Genomic DNA, 21,570 nt, shown 5'->3' on the forward strand with positions numbered 1-21,570 from the left:
TTCTCAGATTCTTCAACCCACTGTAACATGGACTTCTGCAAGCAATGCCATGTTTGTGGAAACATAATTGCTAGTTACAATGTCTGTCTTTATAAAGTGTCTGTACCTTCACATCACAATGTCCTTCAGAAATGCATGCACATTTGAAGGAACAGTCACTGTTCTGACGATTAGAGCTGTGGTAAGTATTATGAAATTGATTCACATTTTGTGAATCCAGATTGACATCAGCTGTTTGAGACAGATGAAAATTTATGTTGGACTGGGACTCAAACTCAGATTTCCTGCTTATCATGAGCAGTCACCTTAACAATTTCAGCTATTCTAGCACACCTCCAGGACTGACTCAAACTTCCTTACGTCCCGAAGTTCACAACCTTTATGTTTGCACATTTCATGATTCCCGCACATACAATTTATAAACAAAGATGATGTAATCATCAATGATGTACCCATGCCTCGATGGACTAAAATTACAATACAGTACAGCAGAGTACAGCAGAGTCCCACTAATCCAAACCCCGGTAATCCGAACATGAAAAATGTTAGTCTACGTATGGGAAACTGTGCGGTAAACTGCTGTACACACACACTATTTTAATTTACACAGTACAGTATTAGAAAAATTGGCAAGATAACATTATGTTTAAACAATGCCTAACAATGAAAGAAAAGCTGTCAATCTTACTAAAATACAGTGGACATTTTATCCCTACTTTTTTCGGCGTAATGAAGACAGTCTGTTATATGACGAATAGTTGTGTCATCATCTCATAAACATCAAATCAGCAGGTGTAACAGTGGGGTTTTGCTCCAAATAACATAGTGCCAGTTCAAGGGCTTCTGCTGCGTCACTGTGTGGCACCAGCTCTCCTTTGTCACTTTCAGGCTCATTGTCACTTCCGTCACAGCAGTCCATTTCTTCCTGGTCTTGAGTCACAGCAGCAACTTAATCAGCGCCAGTAAGGTTCTCCACACATGCCCCATCTGCTGCCATCCTTCACTAGCTTCTTCACATCCAGGTATTGTCTGTATCATTTGTAGTAGATTTTCCTCTTCATTTTTAACTAGGTTGTCCTGAAATTCAAGAGATGTCCACAGTTTTCTCCATGATTTTCACAGAGTATTTTCTGAAATATTCTGCCATGCCTCAGCGGCCCAATAAACAACATCCCTCACACTGGTCTTTTTTATTTTGTCCACTAAAGGAATGCTACCATCTTGAATCAGCATTCTTAAAAACTGTTTTCTGTAAATCAGTTTTAATGTTTGCAGTATGCCAGGTCCAACGGCTGTAGAAGTGGTGTAACATTTGGCGGCAAAAACTTTGCCACAATTTCTCCATCACTAATTCCTCAGTGCTGGGGTGAGATGGCGAGTCATCAGTCAAAAGGATTGCATGGGGAGACAAATGATTTTCCTTAGAAAACTGTCAGAGGGAACAAACTGGCCGTGAAACCATTCTTTGAACAGCTTACCATCCATGTATGCTTTTTTTCTGGTTGCTATAATATACGGGCAGGGACTTCATGTTGCAGTTTTTAAAACCTCTGGGCCTAGCAGATTTGCTGATCAGCATTAAAGGTAGCTTGTGATTACCAGCAGCATTGCTGCACACTAATAAAGTCACACAATCTTTGCACATTTTAAAACCAGGAGTACGGTCTTTTGCTTTTGATGCCAGGCTTTTTGTTGGCAATGCTCTAAAATTAAGGCCAGTCTTGTCAGCATTATAAATTTGTTGGGGAAGATACTTTCTCTCTCTTATCATTATCTTCAAACTCACCCAAATATTCCTTCACTGCATCACCTTCAGAAGAAAGCTGCTCTCCAGTAATTGTTAGCTGATGGATTCCATAAAGTGTTTTGAATCTGCCCAACCAACCCATACTCACACTAAAAGTCTCATCACCATTCATTAACTTGTTCAGATGCTCCTGAACCAGTGCTCCACTCAAAGGAGCTCCCCTTTCTCTTTCCTGCATAAATCAAAGGAAAAGAGCTTCATCCACTTTATTGTACTGGGACCGTTTCAAAGTCTGCCGAATTTTGAGTGTTTTTCCCGAAGATGTTGCACAGGACTGTTCGTGCTTCACTCAGTTCTTCTTCCAATCACAAATGGTTGCTTTACCAACACCCAGTTCTGATGCCAGTTTAGATACATTCTCACAATTCTCTATCTGCTTCAAAGCATTCAGTTTCTCTTTGAGAGTTAACGTTGTATGTTTCTGTTTACTCATGACGAAAATATGTGCACCATTACACCTGAACAAATACAATACAACTGTTACGCATGCCAGCGATTGATAACTAACATGATCAAGTGCTATGTGAGTCAACTGGCAGTGCACTGACCCAGACACTACAAAGGTCTCAACAACGCCCAACAACAAGGGCAGGGAGTGAGAGTGAGCCATTGTTCTCACACTTGTTCCCAGTTGTTAACATGGTGTACCTACTTATCTGTTTGCTATACTTCATTCTAGAAACTCATCACTGTAATTATGGCTAATCTGAACAAATCGGTTATCCGAACAAGGTCTGGTCCCAGTTAGTTCGTATTAACGGGACTCTACTGTATTTGTCTTTCCCTCTGCAGGAATCATGAAATGTATGAGTATACGGGTTGTGGACTTCTTGACATGTGGAAGTTTGAGTCAAGCCTGGAGGCATGCTTGGATAGCCAAAGTTGTTAATGTGACTGCTCAGCGTAAGTGGGAAACATGGGTTTTGAGTCCTGGTCCAATACAAATTTTCATCTGTCACAAACAATTGACCTCAATCCAGATCTGCAAAATATGAATCAATTATGTAATGCCAGTGCAAACTGAAAAATTTGTCTATTTCCTTTCCACATTATTCATCACAGATTAGAGATTACATTAGATGTACTTTTCATTCCAATTGATCCATAGTGATGAGATCCTCTGGGATGTGGAACATGTCAGAAAACAAGAATACACAATAAATATTTACAAAATAAAAACAGATATGCTGATATACCTTCCACTGATCCCAAAAGAAATTACCCTTATGGATGTAGAATCAGGGGGCAAAAAAGAAAAGAAAGAAAAAAAAAAAAAAAAAAAAAAAGAAAGCTTAATCATATTTACACTTAAAAGTATGTAATACTTGTCACCAAATGTTAAATGTTCAATACACTTAGGTACATATTGTAATTCTTAGGCTATTGTAGCCACACATCATTAAAAAATAAACAAACAAATAAATAATAAAATAAAATTACAGCACTTATTTACAATGATCACATTACTGCACAAAATTAATTTGTACAGAAGTCAGACTGTACACAATATTCACATTATGTGATATTAATAACAACATACACACATCAATCAGTTCTGCTAATAAATTCATCAATCAGTAGGAGGGGTTGGCCACAAATAAAATCCTTTAGACTCTTCTCAAACTGAACTTTATTATTAGTTAAGCTTTTTAGGATGCTGGCATGTTATTGAAAATGTGTATTGCTGAATAGTGGACACCTTTCTGAAGCAAAGTAAGTTATTTTAAATCTTTGTGAAGAGAATCATTTCCCTTAGTACTACTTCACATGCTATCATTTTAATTGCCTGCAGCAGGTTCTTACTGTAACTCACTACAAAACAGCTGATCTGTCACTATTATCCAAAATGATTATTTATTTGTATGATGTTAAGAGTACATTCGGCTATACACTATAATTCTGACTCATTCTGCAGGACTTAACCTGTATCTCAGCAGCTAGCACTACTGCATACAAGCAAGATTAATACCACAATGGACAAAGCAAACATTTGAGTTTACTCATCAACAAAGAAATTCTGCATAATAGCAGTCAATGATTTAACCACACCAACAGGTAGAGAAAATGAACAAATGATTGGCTCACCCCATTATGTGAGACAGCCACTGTTCAGGTTTCTACGAGTTCTCAGTGGTATAAATAAATGATTATGAAAATTGCAACATCCAGAAAGACTGACATTAAAGAAATTCAAATTCTGAATATGTAAAGCATAGTGTACCATCAATAAGTGATTATTGTAAGAATGCAGAATCTAACAGTCCCAACACTGAATAAAACTTTCTCGGGTTTCCAGTCATGTTGAGTTGTTAAAATGCCATGAGCTTTTGAATAGCCCATCAGCAGTCATTCCAAAGGACAATGGCCAGAGTGTGCCTGGTGGAAAGCTTGTAGCATTTTAAGCAGTTGACATGGCTCGAAAGCTAAGAATGTTTTATTCAATATGTGGTTAAGATTGCAGGTAAATTACTTTGATAGACAGTTTCTTTGGGGAGGATTCTTGAGACTCCTTTGTCCTGATATTTTTTTATTTATGCAAGTTCTGATGATTCTTTATTCATTTTTAATTTGGAATACAGTTCTGCAAGCGTAAGTGGCTTCCATGAAGGTTAAAGTTGGACGTTAGTGTCTATTGACAAGTATTTCTTATTATACAACAACAAGGGAATATCCAGGATGGAATGTGACAATATTATAAGAAGGATAGTCGCTACTCAACATATAGCAGAGATGCTGAGTCACAGATAGGCACAACGAAAAGACTGTCAAAAAGTATGCATACAGTCAACAAGGCCTTCGTCGAAAATAGACGACACACACACACACACACACACACACACACACACACACGAGCACACACACGGAAATGCAACTCATTCTCACGTGACCATGAAGGCTTTGTTGACTGGAAGCTCACATGCTGACAGTCTTCTTCTTGTGCCTATCTACAAATCAGCAACTCTGCTATATGGTGAGTAGCAACTATCCTTTTCATAATATTGTATACATCAACAAGGTTAGAAATTGAGACTTTTTCATGTTGTTGGTTCTATTTATTCAAGTTTCTTTCTCAATTACACCATGTTCAAGGATTTCGCCAAGATATTTAAACTACAGAACTATGATAATTTTTTGATTGTATATGAAAACTTTACTTACAGACGGGTTTTTTTTTGGAGGATAGCAGTACTTGAAATCCTATTTTTAACATGATTTCTTTTTTGGTGATTGGTTATCTGGGCACAAACTTTGTCTATTTCAGGAGCTAAGAGAGCTAAATAATCCACAACCCCCAGGCAGTTTTTCCCTGTTACGAGTTTTGCTACAATTTTGATTTTAGGTGGGTTTTCCTTTTGCCAAGTCTTCTGATGTAATCCAGGGCTCCATTGAAAATCAGTGATGCTAATCCCTCATCTTGCCTATGACTGGTTTTACTGTGAATGCTTTTGAAATTTCTTCCCTGAACTTTATCTTGCAATTTGTGTTGATTAATGTTGGTTGATGAATACCACATGACCCGAGGATTTTGAAAAGTGTAGATCTATAGATATTTATCATATGCTTTTTTGGTGTCTATGAATGAATTGAACAGCTGTTTAATCCTGTACGTGTAATATTCTATTATTAGTTCTGGCTGAGAATTTGATCTGGGCAGCTCCTGTATGGGTAAAGTCCTCCTTGGTCTTCCCCAAGTTTTAGTTACATAGTGTTTTTGATCTTGTTTATGTTATAGAAGAAAACATTTTGTATTTGCAGTTTAGAAGGGTTGCCCCTCTGTAATTATCTGAGTTGGTTTCATCTCCTTTTCCAAATAATGCATGTATTATTCCTGTGGATCACTACTGTGGAATTTTTTCTGTGATTCACATTTCGACTAAAAGTTGGCAGAAATTTATGATTACAGGTATTTCCCACCCTTTTCTTTATTTCTGCTCAGATTAGATCTTTGCTGCATGTCTTGTAACTTTTTAGTTCACTGATTGCAAGTTCTACCTTGACGATGATTAGGATCAGGGGTTGTTAAAATGGATGTGTCCATATTTACTTTTATTGTTTCAGTGAGTTATCACAATTTAATAATTTGTTGAATGTCTCTGGGAGGATCTCTGCATTTTCTTGGTTGTATGTTCTTTTATTTTTATGATTTATCAGTTCACATGTAATGTCGCGGGTTCATATTTTTTAAGACATCTGCCAAAAGTTTTATAATAATCTCACGGCTGCTTTTTCTTGACAGTTTCTTCCATTATTTCTAGGGTCTTTTCATGATACTTACATTTTGTTTGTGTGATGATGTTATAGATGGAGTTCTGGTCTCTTGGGCTTGATGGTTTATTGAAGTTTTGAATTGGTTGAAATCTTCATTCCACCAATCATGTTTATTATTGAGATTTATTGGAGATAATTCTTCTACTATTAATTTTAATCTGACGGTTATTTCTTGTCATGTTTTGGTGTTGACAGACTCTTCCTCAGATTTCCTGTAGTAATCTTTCTTTTTTTATTAATTTGATTTGGTTGAAATTTCTCTTATTTTTATTTGTAGGTTTCATCTTTACTGTACTGGTTAATTTTATTTTGATCTTTACAGTGTAGTGGTTAGACTATGTATCTATTGGCCATAGGACTTTCACACTAAAGGAGTTCACAATGAAGAAATTTATCCATGCAGACATGGTCTAGTTGCAGTTTTCCTTTTCTGAAGTAGGGATGTTTGCAAGTTTTTAATTACTGAGGTTCCCCATTAAAGTATGTTGATTCTGAGATAAGTTTGTGGTTCCTGCAAATTTCAATCATTCGTTGGATGTTTTCGTTGGTTCTTTATGAACTCGCCATTTTCCAATGATATCTTGGAATTTTTCATCTTGTCCCAGTTCGTGCATAGAAATTACCAGGTAGAATTTAAATATTTGATAGAGGAATGCTGATTAAGGTTTTGTCTAGGTGATCGCAGAATTTTTGTGTTTCTTCCCTGTCCCTTAGTGTTTCTATTATTCAGTCAATAATTTTGAGATTTATTAGAAATCCATTACGAAATTATTGGCAAGTTTTCATGACCTGCTTTCCCGGTATCCCTTTATAGACAGTATCCTTGTGATTCCATAGGGACTTGATGACAGCTCCCAATTTCTTGAAGGGCCATGATTATAACTGTGTGTTTGTTCATGATGTTAGCTGCATTATTTTATAAATAACATTTACAAACAACTTATACTGCTGTAAAATAACATGGAATGGGACAATCAAATTTTAGGACATTCAAAATTCTTGTTTTGGACATAAAGTTACACATTTCTCTACATTTTAAGCAAGAATACTATAGGAATTAAACTTACCCTTGATTCTAGGCTAATGTTACGGAATTCTCTTGCGAATGACAAGATATATATACAGAAGGCCACTGCAACAACCCATTCAGATGCCGTACTTATCACATGTAGCTGCCAGCCGCCATCATTAGGATACCACTTACGTGGATTGCTTCCTTTAAAAATTAAGAAAGAGATAACTTTTACAAAGATTGAACATACAGTAATCAGCTACTTCTGAATACTAGCTACTAAAATCTTTCAATCTTCACAATCCATTTTTAAAACCCTCTTCTTTTATCCCTACAAGTTTAATAAAACTGTAAAACTAGTGCACTGAAAATTATCTGAAATATCATATTTACTTCTTACTTGTTCTATTTCAAATTATTAGAGAAAAATAACGGAATAACTATAAGAAATGCTGAGGGGTTATGTGCCTTCCTCAATAGTGAAAGCAAGGTAGTGAAACATTGGTTCTAATACTGCATTTGCATCAAAGAGCAAAAAGCCACATATCAGGTGGTACAGTGGTTCCCAATAGAATATAAAGAAAGAAAAAAAAATCTGCTTAGTTCAAAGAACTAGGAATTAAATAAGAACAGTGAACAGTGCATTATCCTATGACATGTGACTTTAATGTCATTCTTGATGAAATTTTGATTTGATAGATGTTCTCACATTGAGAATACAACTGCATCTGAATCATCTAAACTACACAAAAAAGTCTTACGGTGAAAGGAAAAACAGTTGCCTGCCACTTAAGAACTATAATCCAGCAGTTTAATATGGAGCAATGGTTCTTCCACAATGAAGTTCAAAATATGAAGATTATCGTACCTATCTGTTAATCAACATGACCAATTTTGGTGCCAGATATGACTAATCACAAGTAAGTGCATTTAACTACATGGAAATTGCAAATTAATGTGCACCAAATGGTTAAGGGTCTTGAGGAGGTCTTAGAACATTGATCTACATCCTCATACAATTATGTAAGATCTCCTCAGCACTCTTCTTCCAATGGCTGCTTGAAAATAAGCCTAAGCTGTTGAAGTAAGTCTTTGATTTCTAGCTAATGCATGATAATTCACTGAAAATTGGGAGTTTAATATATTTTTAAAAAGTGGTCATTTCACTGCAGTTTACCCAGCTGAATATTGGCAAACAACAGTCATATTTATGAATACACTTCCAGAATTCATTCTATCTGTGGTATTTACTGCAGTACTTATTTTGCAGGCAATAAAATTTTCTTGGATTTCAGCAGTGTATCATGACTTTCTGTTTCCTCCACTATGTATGAAGTAATTTGTAGAACTGTACCTGTAGCAATTTTTAGAACTGTACTCTTCTCACACACAGTGGGTTACAGAACTTAATTTGATACCTAACAGTGCAGTGCTTCAGCATTTTCTCTTGCATGTGAAGTTAATGAGTTTTTGTTCTGATACAAGATAAATGACATGACCTCCTATGGGTTAGTGATATTATGACTTGTGACCCACAACTGAAAGGTAAAACTGACAAGTTTTGTGAATAAGAGTAAATGTAACTGCACTCCAGTTAGGGAATAGCAATGAAAATGTGATAATTCTAGTACATAATAAATATAATTTAAACAATATCTATTGATATGCAAAAAATTTCTTATTGGCATATTAGTACCTACTTATTACTATTCAACATTTATCTATCTATTGAATTACAAATACACATTAGTATACTGCTATAACTGTAGAAAATGTAGCAAGGTTAGCTCATCATACATTTCACAGAAAATGTTTCAAATTCAATTTGGTTTTGAAAGTGAAAATAATGTACAAGACTCAACATGTTAATAAACACAAATCCCAGAGACCTTAAGATATATGTGAAACCTAATGAATATAATTTGAAGAAATTATGCATAAACTTTCCACAGCATGCTTAATACTAGGACAGTATAGGATCCCCAATTTACAAAATTGAATCTGAGAGGGAAAAGGTAAAGAAGACATCTGCAATAGTTAAATATGAGAATATAATGTTCTTTTTCTGGCCTACTACTGCACATTTACTCTCAGAGTCTCCTCCCCCTCAGCTTTCTTTTCTTTTTGTAGGACACCATTTGAAATTAGGTGGAGTGATATCAGATAAGAAATGACAGGTGCTACAAAGAATCAGTGAGAAGAGGAATGTGTGGAAAATACTGGCAACAAGAGGGGATAGGATGAGAGGATACGTCTTAAGACTTAGAAGAGTAACTTCTATGGTAATCTCATCATATTTTAGGGCTACAATCAGGTAATAAAGTTTGAATGATATTTTCACCATTTGACTGTACATATTTCCTCATTTTATATTACTTTTATGACTCTGATCTTAAGCCATTATCAAGTACAACAATGTTGGATATAATTAGAATGTTAAATGAAGCCACCATCAAGATCGACTGAACTGGGTGTTCAAGCATGTAGGTAAGTCCAAAATTATCAAAATGCGTGGCACACAGGTAATAAATATATTTTACAAGCATAAAATTGCCAATGCTGCCAATGCTGAAGGCAGTGTTATGGGTGGGAGCAGCAGCATCCCAAAGGGATTGAGGGGGGGGGAGTGTCTGAGATGTTACTCCACTTGCATTAGGTATGGGATATTCTTCATGTTGCATCCACAGCACATTAGGTCTATTATTTGTCGTAGATCCACCATGCACTAAGCCTTAGAATATTGTTCAGGGTAGATCTATCTGCAGAGAGTCTGGGATAATGTTTGGAGTGGCTCTGTCCGAGCAAGAATTCTGGGATAATGTCTGGTATGAATCCACCCACATATGATTCAGAGTAGCGTACAGAAATAGATCCATCTGCAGTAGGTCCAGCAGCACAACTGTTCGTGCCTCTAGCGGGAGACAGAATGCGACACCACCCCCTCCCCCCTCCGGAAACTGCAAAACAAAATAGCTGTGGTGTGTGTGTGTGTGTGTGTGTGTGTGTGTGTGTGTGTGTGTGTGTGTGTGTGTGTGTGTGTGCCACGCATGCGAGGAAACAATTACGTTATGTTATTATGAATGCTGTGGTATTCTCTTCTACTACATGTGAGCTGCACATCATATGCACAGTATATGGAATAGTAAAATATTTGGATGCAATGTAAAGTGGTATGATTCTAAAACTGAAAAAAAAGGGATAAAGGCATCATATATTGATGTCAGTACAGATGAAACAAGAATAATTTTGTTGGTGGAGGATGAATGGAGCCCCCTGCCTAACATCGATAGCATACATTCTGTCTACATGACAAATACTACAGCTAGGAATTTGTCTAATTTTTAAAATCATTTGTCTTGGATTAAACCATTTTTTGATTGTTCTCTCTGGCAGTACTATTTGTGGGAAATTTACTGCTTTCAACACATATAAAACTGAGCGTTTTGGATGTGAGTGAACATATGTTACAGGGAGATGGTCGAAGATGTGGTCATTGCAGAGTGTGTCCATATCATTTTGGAATGGTGTGGTTCATTAAGTCTCTTTCATAGCTGAATTGTCAGGATTATGTGATGGTGCTATTGGCCAGCCTGTGACTTCCTGTCGCTCATTCCCTGTTTAACATTTGACAATCACACATTATTATTATTTAAATAAGCAATTATCCTTTTGCTGTAAATTAGCCCAGAGGACTTCAATTTCCTCCATTAGTATGCATTTTGGGTAACACTATGCATTTAGAAAAAATACACATCCACCCTCCCCTGGCCATGGAGTATTCATGTCACAGCACACACATAAAAGAATGTAACTACATCCACATTTAAGGGGTACGACTAAAAGTGTCGTCATCTTGAGCTTTGACCCAGTTTTTTTTTTGCTACTAATACAAATGATCGACTATACTGGGTTTGACCTGTGTGGCTCTAATGAAAAATATTATCTATCGGTTTACAATTTTAATTATTTAATGAGGATAACAATTACACAAACTCATGCTGTTGGTTTGTGCTCATATAAAATAATGTACTATAAGACATATACTACTACTACTACTACTACTACTACTACTACTACTACAACAGAGGGTTCTTCAGTGCTGGACTGTGGACCAAACTCTAGACAGTGCATCTTATATTATCAAAATACATGTCTTAATTCTACTTAAAATGACATAAAAGTCATCCATACATTATGATGACCTCAATGCTAGGGTACCATTATTGCATTCTAATATTTGGTTGTCGAGCTTTTTTGTATTTTTTATAGACGTCAGGGCTTACACTTACAAATATACACAACTAAATATGTGTTTTTAGTGTTCACAGTAGCACAATGCATGTTGCTTGTCACTGCTGGACCTGAAATTAAACCCCATGGTCCTGGGATATCCATGTTGCAACACACACAAATTGGTGTAATTGAATTGCATATCCAATCACATTTAGAAAGTATCACTAGAAGATCCCATGACTGAACTTGGTTTCACCGTGACCTTAAAGCAAAGGGTTTGCTACTAGTATGAACAATTAACATCAGTAAAAAAAGCATTTGGTGTTGGTGGTCATTGTGATCCTATTGCTATGCTAAGACACACTCCAGTTTTTGTCCTAAACATTTACGTTTACTATGACCAACTGACAGGGGAAAAACCAACATCTTCTGGAATAAATACTGCTGACTTGTATGGATGTACATATAAGGGGTGATTAAAAAGTTTCCGTTCGATGGCTGTACAGTCCAGAATCAGTATGCCAATCAGGCAAAATTAGTGTGAGAACTGAGACAATCATCCCACCACTGTACCTGGTTGAAAATATCCGTTTGGTAAAACAGTGTGTCCTGCTGCATGAAGAAGTCCATAACTGCCTGCCACATCCTCGTCTTACAGGAATCGTTGACTCTTAAAGGCCTTTTTTAAGGAACTGAAGGGGTAATAATTGTATGGGAAGAGATCAGGACTATAGGGCGGGTGCTTGACTGTCTTCCACTGGAGTTGGGGTACCTTCTGCATTATGACATTTGCAATATGGGGACGTGTGTTACTATGAGGGAGCAGCACTCCTTGGAGCACCATTCCACAACGGTGGTTTTCGACAGTCATGCTGCCCCTTACATGTTCTTCACTGTCCAATTGATGTCTACCAGTGTTTGTCCCTCAGCAGTCGAGAAAAGAGTAACAGCTCGTCGGTCCTTTCTGGATGCATTTGATAATAGCGTCACCATAGTTCATGTTTCTCCATTTACCACACACAAGCAAGAAAGACATGGACAACTCACTAATACGCTGCCAACATGTTGGTGGTTATATAGCCACAGTGGAGTTGCACTATGTTGTATATATGCTGCAGTGACACCCTCAAATGGAAACTTTTTGATGGCACTTTTTACAATCCAGGTAATCAGGACTGAGAACTGGTTATAAAACTATGCACCATATGACTATAGTTTTAATTATTTAAATGTAAATCGATAACATGAGCTACGAAACAGTGATTCTGACAGCTTTACTGTGGACTGTCTATAGGTGGATGGCATCTATTCATCATAAGCAAATCAGTGTGGGATACAATACCTTCCCATAGGTGTTTTGCTAGTACAAAGAATATAGAAAATTCTAGTAACAGTAAATCAGAGAATGCAAAGAACAACTGTATATATCTATAAGGCCTGAAAGTCTTTCTGGCAGAGATATAGAACAAATTAAGCCTTCCTCATACATAATAGAGGCAACTCGTGTTGAGTGGACTTAGACCACTACCTATCAAAATTTTTGTATATGTAGTCCTAAGGTTGTTCTGCAATTTAGTCTACTGAGATTTAATACTAGCTTATATGTTGATCACATGACATGTTTTACTGTTATGACTTCTAAAATTATAATATACAAGCGTTATATTTTAGCTGGATGTGTACATATTGTGGAAGATTGTAGTTTTAATGGATTATTTGGTAATTGCAGGATGCAATACCATACGTCGATACTCTACTTTAAAAAAAACTGTCAGGACCTATCATGGTTTATAAAACCTTGTGCTGTGTGCCTTTGGTTTTTTAACATGGAAATCAATTACACAAAACAGCAATATTGTCAGCTGTTTCATAGATGAGCTAATGTTGGAATTCATAGTTACTGTGCTGGATGACTGAAATCAACTCTATTTCCATATTACTGGAGTCCGTTACTTCCTACAGAATCACAATGAGGAAAGATGTTTTATTATGCATTCACATCTATGGCTGGCAGAAACATAGCCTTCCCAGATGTGTTATGGTTCCACCTCACAGCACTAAAGTCAGTAGGGTATTGTAAATAAAAACCTGTGATTACCCATCGAACCTGTACATATTTATTACATCCATAACAAATTTAGGATTTTTGTGGTACGTTATGAAAATATAGAGGATTTGCTCATCATTCTGAGACCCACACCAGGTTGGACGATTAGATGTGGAATATAATTATCATGCAACCTATCTTAAATGATTGTTCCCTAAATAAATTACCTAGTAGAGTGCTACAAGAAGAAATCATAACATGCAGGGATTACAGGAATTTTAGAAATGGACTGTTGCATTTACCACCTTCTAAGAGCATAAAAAACATAAAAAAATAGTAATATCACTTCTACAGCCTTCTCCTCTCAGCTGCATCCAGCTTTGAACTTGATTCCAATATCAGCTGGTTTGTGTTTTGTCATCAGTTACAATGTCATAGATGGGGTGTTGTCCGAGCTCTAATGATATATGAGAACCAGAAAGAAGGATTTGTGGTAAAATCTTAATGTCCAACACTTCACAGCTGATGAGTTTATTGTATTGAGTATACATAGGTGTGTTTTTGCTACTAAATAATGCATTTTTGTTTAACACAGGATATCGATATATTTTTGTTAATAAGACTGTACAGGAAAATCCATCAGCTCACAGATGTGTTCAACAACATACATGAGCCATGCTATAAAAATAAATTTAGAACATTTTAAGGTGGTCTTCACAGTGTGTTCACAGAGACCGCAAGTGCCTCTAAAGTGTCTGGGCCCCTCTATCTGGCATCCGTCTTAAGAGGTGGTGCGAGTTATCTGGCAAAAGCAGTTGCACATGTTATGAGCCACTGAAAAGAATTCTGGAGCATTAGCTAGATGGACACAAAGGTCAGGGATCATGTCCCCACCCCATCCCCCATGATGAATGCCATTGCAATGAGAAATGTATTGCTCTGAGCTACCTGAAGTCTTGCGGTGGTGGACACAGTGCTTACTTAAGGCATTTATGGGAATCAAGAAGAAATGGCAGTGATTCTACTGTTAGCAGGTATGTGCAATGTGTTTTCCAGCAGTTATTGTGTTTGTTAAACTGAATAACATTAGTGATGTGTCTTTGGAGAATCAACCTGTCAACAGCTCTCTCTCAAAGTTCACATTTTATTGTATAGCGAGAGAGCTGTCATGACCTCTATGAGTTGATGATGTTGTACATAGATATAATTTATTTTTGCTGCACTGTGTCCGTGCTTGGTAACATTTCGGGTGACGGGGACATTCTCTCTCTCTCTCTCTCTCTCTCTCTCTCTCTCTCTCTCTCTCTCTCTCTCTCTCAATAAAATATCTCGTGTTACATGGTTGTTTATTCTGCCTGAGAGCTCTGGTCTGGCCGGGCCGATCCCTGCTGTTGCTTTTGTTTCCTGATGATCCACCCTATGGTGAGCAGAACAAGACATCAACTGCACATAAGCACTAGTTCTGAAAGCTGGACTATGACTGGTCCAGAGAAATAGAAAGGAAGAAGGGGTGTGTCTTGCATTTATCTGTTTATTTCATTTCATCCCCATCAGTGTGCAAGTCACCAAAGTGGCGTCGAATCGAAAGACTTGCACCTGGCGAACGGTCTACCAGACAGGAGGCCCTAGTCACATGACATTTACATCTGTTTATTTGCAGTTCAGGCCCACTTCTTCTTCTTCTTCTTCTTTTTTATGCTGCTACTGCAATTTGAATGTGGCAATTTTTATTTTACTGTTATAAGATCCACATTTCAGCCTTAGGCTATTTTCTAGTACAAAAACTTATTTATATATCAAAAGACATCAGACTGGTATGAAATACAAGTCATTGATGAAAAAGCATATCTGGTCATATAGGCCAGATCTGTCATTAGTAAAAGTGATAATCTCTCTGAAATGTCAAAATATATTGCAGACTTTCATTTCTTGAAACTGCTAACCAGGTATACGCCACACTATTCTGTCTGAACAACAGTGTGGCACATACTTGTTTACTGGTTAGCAGTTTCATATAACAGCTGTGCTGTAGGGTCCAGAAATGAAAGTCTGCAATATATTTCAGAATTTTGGAGATGCTCTCACTTTTACTTATGACAGATCTGGCCCATATGACCAGATATGCTCTTTTCTGAGACAGACTTGTATTTCATACTAGTCAGATGTATTTTGATAGATAAACAAGTTTTTGTACTTGAAAATGGTTTAAGGCAGAAATCTGTGTTTTGTAACAACAAAACAAAAATGATTACAGTCAAGTGGCGGTAGCATTATTCAAAAAATTTAACATGACTGTGGCTCCAGCCAAAATAAAAATTATCAGCATGCCCACTTATTTCCACCGATGTGATGGTACCTATTTTGCCATTATTACCATGGTTGTAAGGCCCCTCACTTGACACATCAGCAGTGTCTTTTGCTCCAGCAACCAGGTCGGAGAAGATTACACCTGAAATAATGGAACCTTCTTAGCTACTACTAGTGCTGTGTTCGCAGCTATACCCCACACATCAGCGTTGGAGAGGAGGACTACCCTGCACCCATCACAATGTCCTTCTATTGCTTAGATATACCTGCCTCAAATGACCCACAGTGGTGCCAGATACTGTTCATCTCTCTAGGCTGCTTATTTTGTAGCACTGTGCAAATTCTTATACGCAAAATGTGTTTGGTTGGAAGCATCAGAACTTTGGTATGACAAGATTATTTCCACCAATATGAGAAAAGCTTATTTTAACACCTACATCTACATGATTACTCTGCAATTGTGAATTACGTGCCTGGAAGAAGGTTCACTGAATCACCTTCAAGCTGTTTTTCTAACCTCCCACCCTCGAACAGTGTGTATGAAAAACAAACACTTAAATCTTTCTATGCGAGCTCTGATTTCTCTTATTTTATTATGACAATCTCTTTTCCCTATGTAATTAGGCACCAATCAAATATTTTCACATTCTGAGGAGGAAGATGGTGATTGAAATTTCATGAGAAGATCCAGCCACAACAAAAAATGCCTTTGTTTTAATGATTCCCACCTCAATTTGCTTATCATATCCATGGGACACACTCCATATTTCATGATAATACAGAACAAGCTGCCCTCCTTTGAACTTTTTCGTTACCCTCCATCACCCCTACCTGATGCGAAACCCACAACAAACAGCAATACACCAGAAGAGGGCAGACAAGCATAGGGTAAGCAGTCTCTTTACTAAACCTGTCTCATTTTTTAAGTCTTTTGTCACTGAAACGCAGTCTCTGGTTTGTTTTCCCCTTCCCCACAACATTATCTATGTGATTCTTCCAATTTAATTTATTCCTATCAGTAATCTCTAAGTATTTAGTTGAATTTACAGTCTTTGGATTTGTGTGATTTATTGTGTAACCAAAATTTAATATTTTCATTTTAGTACTCATGTGGATGACTTCACACTTTTCATTATTTAGAGTCAACTGGCACTTTTTGCACCATACATTTACTGTGTCAAAATAATTCTGCAATCACATGATGACTTTACAAGTAAGTAAATGACAGTATCACCTGCAAACAATATTAGAGTGCTGCTCAGATGGTCTCCTAAATTGTTTCTGTGGATCAGGAACAGCAGAGTGCATATGCCACTTCATTGAGGAATGACAGATATTACTACTGTTTTACTCCATAATTTTCTGTCAGTATGAACTGTGGCCTTTCTGACAGGAAATCATGAGAACAGTCACACAGCTGAGATGATACTCCACAGGCACACAATTTGATTAGAATTTGCTTGTGAGGAATGACGTCAAAAGTCTTTTGAAATCTCAAAATATGGAATCAATTTGACATACCTTGTCAATAGCACTCATTATTTAATGAGCATAAAAAGCTACTTGGGTCTCACAAGAATGTATTTTCTGAATCCGTGTTGGTTGGTTGTCAATAAATTATTCTCTTCAAAGTAATTCAATATGTTAGTTTACCCATTTGTTGGAGCCACTAGGGCAATCTAAATTAATAAATTAGAGAATATAAACTTCTTTGCCAAGATCGCTAATAATAACCTTTATTCTTGATAACAGGTTTCGGTAATCAGTGTTATCATTTTCAGATCTGGAGAACATTTATACAGCGTGAGTATGTACAAAACAATTGTAATATACAGTATCAGGTACAATACAAAAGAAAACCAGAAATACACAGTACCTCAACAGACAGGTTATCACATATTTCTCAAAATAACAGTAAAGGTACTCTTTCTCATGAACTGGAAGGTAAATAATGGGCTAGATGAATGATGCAGTGTCACATCAAAATTAAACCTATTACATACAAAGTTATCCACCACACACATCTGTCTTACGTCACTCACAACAGCGAACATTGTTGCAGCCAGGGTGCCACAGGAGTAGCAGACAGTGACGTGTAAGCCAACTGTATATGAATGTTAAGTATGGAGCTATGGCATCAATATACTCCAAAAGGGACCTGGTGGATACACAGTCTGGTACAGAGGCCTTGCCTTTATCAAGTGATTTAAGCTGCTTTGCTGTAATGAAGATATCTACTTCTAAGTTACTTATGTTGCCAGTAGTTGTTGATTACAATTCAATTCTGATGGTTCAAATGGCTCTGAGCACTATGGGACTTAACATCTGAAGTCATCAGTCCCCTAGAACTTAGAACTACTTAAACCTAACTAACCTACGGATATCACACACATCCATGCCTAAGGCAAGATTCGAACCTGCAACCGTAGCAGTCATGCAGTTCCGGACTGTAGCGCCTAGAAACACTCGGCCACCGGGGCCGGCTACAATTCTGAAATATTTACTTTGTCTTCTCTGGTGAAGGAACTGGGAAAACTGTGTTAATTAATTCTGCTTTAATGGCAATGTTATGAGTAACATCACCACTGATATTGTGCAGTGAAGGTATTGATTGTGTCTTGCTGCTTGTGTACTTTACACACGATCAGAATATCTTTGGGTTTTCTGTCAGGTTTCAAGATAGGATATCATCGTGAAAACTATTAAAAGCATCTCACATTGAATTTTGCGCTAAATTTCAAGCTTCTCTAAAACTTTGCCAATCTTGGGGGTTATGTGCTCTTTTAAATTTGGCATACTTTTTATCGTAGCTTCTGCAACAGTGTTTTGACCTATTCTGTGTAACGTGGTGGATCAGTACGATCTCTTATTAACTTATTTGGCACATATCTCTAGACTTCTGTCAGTACTATTTCTTTGACTTTAAACCACATCTGGTCTATGCTTACATTGTTGGACTAGAAGGAGTGGAGACTGTATGTTCAAAAAGCATCAAGCAAATTTTTATCTGCTTTTTTAAAAAATGGATGTATTTTGTGTTTATTTTTGGTGGGTATGGATGTTATAGTATTCAGTCTCGCTACCACAATCTTGTGGTCACTAACCCTTTCTCTGTCATAATGCTCTCAATTTGCTCAGGATTATTTGTTCCTAAGAGGTCAAGTATGTTTTCGCAACTGTTTACACTGTGAGGGGGCTCCTGAACTAATTGCTCAAAATAATTTTCTGACAACATATGCAGTATGATTTCCAATGGCATTTTATGCCTACCACTGATTTTAAACATGTATTTTTGCTAATGTATTGTGGGGAGACTGAAGTCAGCACCAACTGTAATTGTATGAGTAGAGTACCTACCTGAAATGAGACTCAAGTTTTTTTTGAACTGTTCAGCAACTGAGGGAGTTGGTGAAAGGAACAAGTTATTAATTTATTCCAGTTGCCAAGTATAACCTCTACCCATACTAACTCATGGGAACTATCTGCTTCAGTTTCACTACAAGGTACAATAATTCTGACACTGACTAATATTGGAGTTTCCAACTAACAGTAATTCCACCCTCCATGAATGCTCAGACCTTGTGGGCCAAAAGGCTTCTTCTGACCACAGTTAAGTCCTTTGCAAAAATTCAGAGTCAACTTTTGTCTGGTTGTAGCCAGCTTTCTATATCTTTAATGGTCTGAGCTTCAGTACTACCTATTAGTGCTTGGAGCTCTGGTTTGTTTTCCGACACAGCTAGGACAATTTACTATTAAGGTACTGATTGTTGCTAGGTATACCTTACTGTGTTTGCCCAGCACCTTCTCAGACTGACCCCTTTTCTGTTGTTTTCCAATACCCCTCTACCCTAAGAAACTTCGTAGCCCCCTTAACACAGCCCTCACTACATGTATAAACAGTTCCTGAGTCTAGTGGACACCTGACCTATTAAATAGAACCCAGAAACTCGGCACTCTATGGTGCAAGTTGAGAAATCTGCAGCCTACACGGCTGCAGAACTGTCTGGACCTCTGATTCAGAATCTCCACTTTGCTCTGTACCAAAGGACCACAGTCAGTTCTGTCGACTATGCTACAGATGGTGAGTTCCACCTTCATCTTGCAAGCAAGACTAGCCTTCTTTACCACTTCATCCAGCTGCCCAAAACCAGAGAAAATCTCTTCAGGTCCCAAGCAATGCACATGTTTAGTATCTACATTAGCCACCACCTGCAGTTGGCTGCACCCTTTGCTCATCATGGTATTTAGAAGCAGCCTTTCCACATCTGGAATGACCCTCCCGATATGTACACAGAGTGCACACTGGATTCCTTCCCCTCTTAAGCGGTCATATCCCTAATGGGCCCCATTACCTGCCAAATATTGGAGTTTCCAACTAACAGTAATTCCACCCTCTGTGAATGCTCAGGCCTTGTGAGCCAAAAGGCTTCTTCTGGAAATCATGTGGTGACCTTGAATAAAGTCATCTAAGTCTTTTGCTGCCTGCCACACCTCGGAACGACCTTCCACTTGACTACGGGTGAAGGGTCAACCTCAGTGCAAATTGGTACCCAGCGCAGCCATATTAGTAGAGAGATCAGGGGACACATGGGAAGTACTTGGCATACCTCAGATCCTAACACCCCTCCCCCCCCCCCCCTCCCGCACACGGTGATGTCCACGGCAACAGCTTCAAGCTGTATGATCAAAGCCAACACTTTCTGGAGCTGTGCACGAATGATCACAAACTCAGCTCAGATCTGAACACAGCAATTGCAGTTCATATCCATAAAAAGTCGATGGAAGTACACTCTAGACAGTAGCCACATAGATAATTGAAGATATGTTGCTCCTGTTTGAAGCTCATAAAAATATTCACAAACGAATAGTGTATTCGCCATATCTGTTGCAGGAACACAAGGAATTGTCTCACTGAAAGCTTTGCAAGAGCTCATACATCAAGTTATGAAATTTCTGCTAGGTGTTCCCCCCAGGCTAACCTCACTGAGGTGATGGACACATGCAATTTTCCTAGCTGCACAGATAGACTAACATTTTGCAAAACATCCGGTAACTAGCAAGAATTGAAATAGAAACAAAGTCATGCTCTCTACATGTGTCTTTTGTAGTGCTGTGCTGATTGTTATACACACAATATCTTTGGTTGGAAGCATCAGAGTTTTGCTATTACTTGATGTCAATATGACGCAATGTGATGTTGACGTGACAATGAGATGGAACTCGCATAAGTGGATAAAATACATAAAATTTTAGAAAAATATAAAAAAAAGATCTGGAAACATACGTAACACACTGACAAATATGGATAATTGGGGAAGAATGAGTGGGCTTATATATTTGCCATTGTGAGGTCTCTGCTGGTACTTTGAATGATGTAATATTAAATTGTTATTAACATATAGAACTTGAATTACATGGCTTAATGTAATTTGTTATTAACAAATAGACACAGCCTGATTCTCTACCTACGCCGCCCTCCTCCAGAGTGAAACCACCCAATGAAGTGCCTCAGTTATAAAAGGTGAAGAAGGGGAGGGTATGTTTCAAATTCATTCGTCTAGGAGAGAGGAGAAGGAGAAGAAGGGGCAGGGGCAGGGGAGAGGGGCAGGGGAGTGGAGGGGAGGGAGAAATTGGAGGAGGCATAGAGGATGCAGTTCCCCTGGATGGCCTCGATCAATTACTGGCGGTTATCCCGGGAAGGGGGAGGGTGATTTGAATAAAAGTCGTCTAAGTGTGTAACTCGACATCACCAGAAGTCCTTATCATATCAGCGACATCCACTACATCTAGAATGCTCACTGATAACCTACTAATACCACTAAATCTCTGCTTTGCTTCTCCTTCTTTTCTCTTTCCTCACAACTTTTAAATAGGCTTTTTTATCTTGTTCTTTCC

General features: G+C 37.7%; 1 protein-coding gene across 3 annotated transcripts in view; it reads right to left on the bottom strand.

Annotated features, from left to right (window-relative positions):
* The window catches only part of LOC126470582 (DNA damage-regulated autophagy modulator protein 2), an 84,014-nt gene that overhangs the window by 10,057 nt on the left and 52,387 nt on the right, over window positions 1-21,570 (bottom strand). For 2 of the 3 annotated variants that reach the window (XM_050098537.1, XM_050098538.1), the window contains exon 6: window positions 7,144-7,292. In XM_050098537.1, coding sequence (XP_049954494.1) covers window positions 7,144-7,292 — 149 coding nt within the window. Of the gene's footprint in view, window positions 1-7,143; window positions 7,293-21,570 lie in introns of those variants that run through there. The other variant, XM_050098540.1, reaches the window with a different exon arrangement.

This window comes from Schistocerca serialis, chromosome 3 (assembly GCF_023864345.2).
Source record: "Schistocerca serialis cubense isolate TAMUIC-IGC-003099 chromosome 3, iqSchSeri2.2, whole genome shotgun sequence".
NCBI classification, from domain to species: domain Eukaryota; kingdom Metazoa; phylum Arthropoda; class Insecta; order Orthoptera; family Acrididae; genus Schistocerca; species Schistocerca serialis.